Here is a 5,281-nt window from a genome sequence, read left to right on the forward strand (position 1 = left end):
GGTATATGAAATAGCATTTATATGTGCACTTGCAATGCCAAGGTATACAAGGCAATGGGCCAAGTGCTGGAAAATGGACCGAACTAAGTTATTTTTAAGCGGCACACATATCTGATGGGCTGTGCTGTGACTTCTATGATGGTCAGGCAATATGAAACAAGAATATCATGAAGAATATACTTGACCTATTATAATTTATCATGTTGGGTGTCTGTTTGGCAGCAAACTGCTGACTTAAAGCTGGGTTAAATATGAGTATTCAGCTCCTAATGAAAGGAAGTTCAATCAGTCTCTACGAAGAGACAGGGGTCTTGCTGGCTTGCAAGTCTCTGGCCAAGACCCATGGCCCCTTCACAGGATTCCTGAGTTTCTACCTCTGCCTAAGCTGTGTACAGCCTGTCTGCAACATATGGGTCTCTTGTTTCTTAGAGAGAGTCTCAGGCTAATGTTGTGCATTGGCTCCTTCTCTATTGAGTTCCAGGATTGAGAGAATTCAGCGAGGTGGTTAGATTGACAGAAGATTAAGAGAAGATTTAATAGAGGTTCCCATAATCATGAGGGGTCTGGGCAGTGGAGGTAGGGAGAAACAATTAGCAGAAGGGTCAAGAATCAGAAGAAACTGAAATGAAGGCAACTGACAGAAGAATCAAAGGTGACGTGAGTGGAAACTTTTTATAATGCAGTGCGTGGGTAGGGTCTGGAACATACTGCCTCACAACGCAGTGGGGGATGGTTCAAACACAGTTTTCAAAAGGAAACTGGGCAGCAATCTGAAAAGATTTGCAGAGCTATGGGGAAAAGGCCGGAAAATGGTACTAGCGGAGTTACAGAGAACCAGCACAGACAATGGGCTGAATGGTCTCATTTGTGCTGTACTCATACTAATCCAATCACTTAACTTTGGTCAAATACTGCCTACACGGCAGGGTTGCTGTCCAAATCAATAGAGTGAAGCATTCACCCTCAAAGCAGACTGATCTCAACTGAGACAGGCGGTTAAGAACGTAAAAAACAGGAGTGGGAGTAGGCCATTTGGTCCATCAAGCCTTCTCATTTCTCGGATACAATCTTAGCTGATCTTGGGCTTTGACTCCTTTTTCATTCCCAAATCCCTTGAGAGACAAAAAGTCCATTCTACCTCGGCCTCAGATGCATTCGGTGCCAGAATGTCCCTCCAGTTTACGTTATTATGTCCGTTTGCTTGGGCAATGGGATAAACCAAAGGAGACGAAGACCAGCCTCTCATCTACCAGCCCTCGTGGAGAAACTACAAAAAATAGACGAGAGAAACAAAAAAGGAGGGGAGGGCATTTTTTTTTTTCATACCTGAACCTCTCATATTCGAGCATCACGCACGGTCCTCTATCCGGCTGCCAGATCCCGTTGACTTCCCAACTCCCAAACCTTCTGGGGTCAACAAAGCACAACACCTGCCTGGGTTCCTGTTTGGTGAAGAACTTGAGGTGGGCGTGTTTCGGGATGTCCTCCTCAGTCGTCAGTTTGAAGGAGCCAGACATGCCAAAGCGGAAGACGACATCCATCGGCGCTGGTAGCCCATCCTCGCGTTCCACCCCATTGGGCGTGATCCCTTCCTTGCCATCCTCCTCTTTGATGGGGGCAAGGGTCAGTTTGACCTCTTTCCCTCTCGACACCGCGGAGATGAGGTAGGCGTCACACTCGAAAGGCACGTCACAGTTTTTGCTCACCACAGACTTTTCCACTTGCCCCGAGAATACAGTGCCGCTGCAGGCCTGGTTAACAAACCTGGCGGCCAGGTGGATTTCGGGTCCTTCAGGCATTTTAGAAGACAGTCTAGAAGGACAATGAAAACACAATGATCAGGACAGGTGCAGGCAGGTTGAGAACAATTAGAGTCATACAGCATGGAAACAGACCCTTAGGTCCAACCAGTCCATGCCGACCTTAATCCCAAACTAAACTAGTCCCACCTGCCTGGACATGGCCCATATCCCTCCAAAACATTTCATATTCATGTACTTGTCCAAATGTCTTTTAAACATTGTAACTATGCCCATATCCACCACTTCCTCCAGTAGTTCACTCCACACATGAACTACTGTGTCAAAAGGTTGCCCTCATGCCTTAAATCTTTCTCCTCTCACTACAAATATGCCCGCTAGTCTTGAAATTACCCCAGCCTAGGGAAAAGACACCTGCCATTCACCTTATTTATGCCCCTCATGATTTGATAAACCTCTATAAGGTCACCAATCAACCTTATACACTCCAGTGAAATAAGTCCCAGTCTATCTAGCCTCTCCTTAAAACTCAAACCCTCCATCCCCGGCAAAATCCTGGTACATCTTTTCTGAACCTTCTCCAGCTTAGTATCCTTCCTAGAACAGGGCAACCAGAACTGGACCCAGTACTCCAGAAGAGGCCTGACTCCCCCACTGGCCAGAATCATAAGCACAGATGGATGCTATTCAGCCCATTGTGCCTTTTGCTAGCTCTTAAAACGAGCTTTCCAATCAGTCCCACTCTTTCACATTTTTCTCACAACTCTCCAATGTTATCTTTTCCAACAAAACATTCAATTCCCTCTGGAAACTTACAAAATCTGTTGTCCTTTTGAGTAGCGCCTTCCAGCTCAGAAGGACTTGCTTTGTAAAAGTATATCTTCCCCACATTCTTTGTCAATTTTCTTAAATTTGCCTCATCTGCTTCCTAACCCTCTATGGGAAACCTTCATAATTATTAAACACCTCTATTAAATCGTCACTTAACCTTCTCTGGTTTAACGAGAACAATCGCAGTTTCTCTATTCTCTGCTACACACAATCAGTTGACAATCCTCCCCAAATAGTCTCTACTTGGAAAGTAAAGCCTTCAAACACAGCAAATGTTTTTATTATCCAGCACCCATGGTCCCAGGAATGTGCCAGTTGATCAAATATTCAAATAATCAAGAGGTACACCTAACCACAGTCTCACATCCCTCAAATAAATCTATGTAAAAACAACACACCTTCTAAATATAAATGATTTGGATGTGAACGTAGGAGGTATGGTCAGTAAGTTTGCGAATGGCACCAAAACTGCAGGTGTAGTGGACAGTGAAGAAGATTACCTCAGAGTACAATGTTGACTCAGTCCCATTCTCTCTGAGGAAACTCATGGAAATTAAGTTTCTGAAAAACAGTCATTGGACCTGAAACATTAACTCTGTTTTCTCTCCCCAGATGCTGCCAGATCTGCTGAGTTTCTCAAAAGATTTCCATTTTTGTTTCAGATTTCCAGCATCCGCAGTTCTTTGCTTTATTTTAATGCATAACTCTTTCTTGGAAATTAACATTTGCCATTTTTAAAATGAACGTGGCAGATTTATCCACAAATAAAGTTTCAGGTTTAGAAGTGCAGGTTCATAGTTCCTTGAAACTGGAGTTCAAGGTAGACAAAGTGGTGAAGAAGGCATTTGGTGCACTTGCCTTTACTGGTCAGAGTGTTGAGTATAGGAGTTGGGATGTCATGTTGCAATTGTATAAGCTATTGGTCAGGCCACTTTTAGAATACTGTGTTCAATTCTGGTCTCCTTGCTGTAGCAAAGAGGTTATGAACCTTGAAAGGGTTCAGAAAAGATTTACAAGGATGTTGCAGGGCTTGGACGATTTGGGCTACAGGGAAATGCTGAATAGGCTGAGGCTGTTTTCCCCGAAGTGTCAGAGGCTAAGGGGTGACGTTCTGAGTTTCTAAAATCATGACGGGCGTAGATATGGTAAACAGACAGTAGACAAGGTCTTTTCCCGAAGGCTTGGGTGGGGCGGGGCGGGAGTCCAAAACTAGATGGCATAGGTTTAAGCTGAAAGGGGAAAGATTTAAAAATTTTCACACAGAGGGTGGTGCATGTATGGAATCAGCTGGCACAGTGGATGATGGATGCTGGTACAATTACAACATTTAAAAGGGATCTGGATGGGTATATGAATAGGCAGGGTTTAGAGGGATATGGGCTAAATGCTGGCAAATGACACTAGATCAGCTTAGAATACCTAATCAGCATGGAACATTGGGCCAAAACATCTGTATCTGTACTGTATGGCTCTATAAAGATCAAAATCAATAACCAAAGACTTGCATTTATATAGCACCGTTCATGACTTCCAAAGCGTTTTGCAAATGAAGAAGTACAACCACTGATGGATTGATGGGAGCGTGGCAGCAAATTTGGAAACAGCAAGATCCCACAACCAGCAATGCGACAAATGACCAGATTACACCTGTTCAGAGAGAAAAAAAAGAACACGAAAACAACTCGGTAGATCAGCACAGTGTCTTTTTCTTTTACGAACATGAGATGAATACTAACTGGGGGGAAATGATATTCTCCTAACAATGCTTTGGGATCAATTATGCCCACTTGTGAGGACTTCAGTTTAACTATCTCAACCAACAAGACAGCGTAGCACCCCCTTAACACTGAAAGGAGAATCGACAGTTTAGATTTTGAGCTCAAATGTCTGGAGCAAAACGTGAACTTATATCGACGTTTGAGGTGAGCGCACTCCCCATTAAGACATAGCTGATGTTTAGTAAACACCGCAGGCACAGACTGTAGCGTGCCGAACCCATTCACAAAATTGGTTTGTATCAATCTCATTGATACAAAGCAGCTCAGCACAGGGATACAAACGTGCAACTCCAGCTGGGAGCTGGGCAAATGCAATGCTTATACCACAAGGCTGAGTTGGGTCGGAATCGACCCCTGAAGCAGAGGCATTTCGGAGCTTTTCCTCTCCATTTGGGAAAAGCCCAGCATTTTGCTCTTGGATGTAGAGTTTGCGTTACGGAACTCCTAAACAGAACCGGAATGAACAATGCACAGACTGAGCACGGAAAGAAAACTGACATAATTACATTCAATACATGAGTTTGCAAATGCGGAAGTTTTAAGATGCACAAACCCCAGGCATTATGAAACAATTCCTTCCTTGTTCACGGTGGGTTTCACTTCCTTTGATGAAGCAGACTGGGTCCTGTAGTCCTTTCACCGTACTGACGTCAGTCTTAAAGGGGCAGGTTACATCTCTGGGTTTTTTGTTCCAAAAAAGTAAAAGAAAAATATTTTTCGAATCAACTCGTTCAGAGATGTTATTATGCACCCGCAGGATATTGAAGGCAATTCTGAGGAAGGGTCACTAGACCCGAAACGTTAACTCTGATTTCTCTCCACAGATACTGCCAGACCCACTGAGCTTTTCCAGCAATTTCTGTTTTTGTTTCTGATTTACAGCATCCGCAGTTCTTTCGGTTTTTATAGCAA

At 43.8% G+C, this 5,281-nt stretch overlaps 1 protein-coding gene across 4 annotated transcripts in view; it reads right to left on the reverse strand.

Annotated features, from left to right (window-relative positions):
• Positions 1 to 5,007, reverse strand: part of neil1 (nei-like DNA glycosylase 1) — a 44,692-nt gene extending 39,685 nt beyond the window's left edge. Inside the window, exons 1-3 of one of the 4 annotated variants that reach the window (XM_048617117.1) lie at positions 4,923 to 5,007; positions 4,097 to 4,238; positions 1,327 to 1,812 (exon numbers count right to left, since the gene is read on the reverse strand). In XM_048617117.1, coding sequence (XP_048473074.1) covers positions 1,327 to 1,799 — 473 coding nt within the window. In that variant the 5' untranslated portion in view covers positions 1,800 to 1,812; positions 4,097 to 4,238; positions 4,923 to 5,007. Of the gene's footprint in view, positions 1 to 1,326; positions 1,813 to 4,096; positions 4,239 to 4,875 lie in introns of all 4 variants that reach the window. The other 3 variants (XM_020519826.2, XM_048617118.1, XM_048617119.1) reach the window with 3 other exon arrangements.
• Between the last annotated feature and the right edge of the window lie 274 nt (positions 5,008 to 5,281).

This window comes from Rhincodon typus, chromosome 36 (assembly GCF_021869965.1).
Source record: "Rhincodon typus isolate 14 chromosome 36, sRhiTyp1.1, whole genome shotgun sequence".
In the NCBI taxonomy this organism is placed as follows: Eukaryota; Metazoa; Chordata; class Chondrichthyes; order Orectolobiformes; family Rhincodontidae; genus Rhincodon; species Rhincodon typus.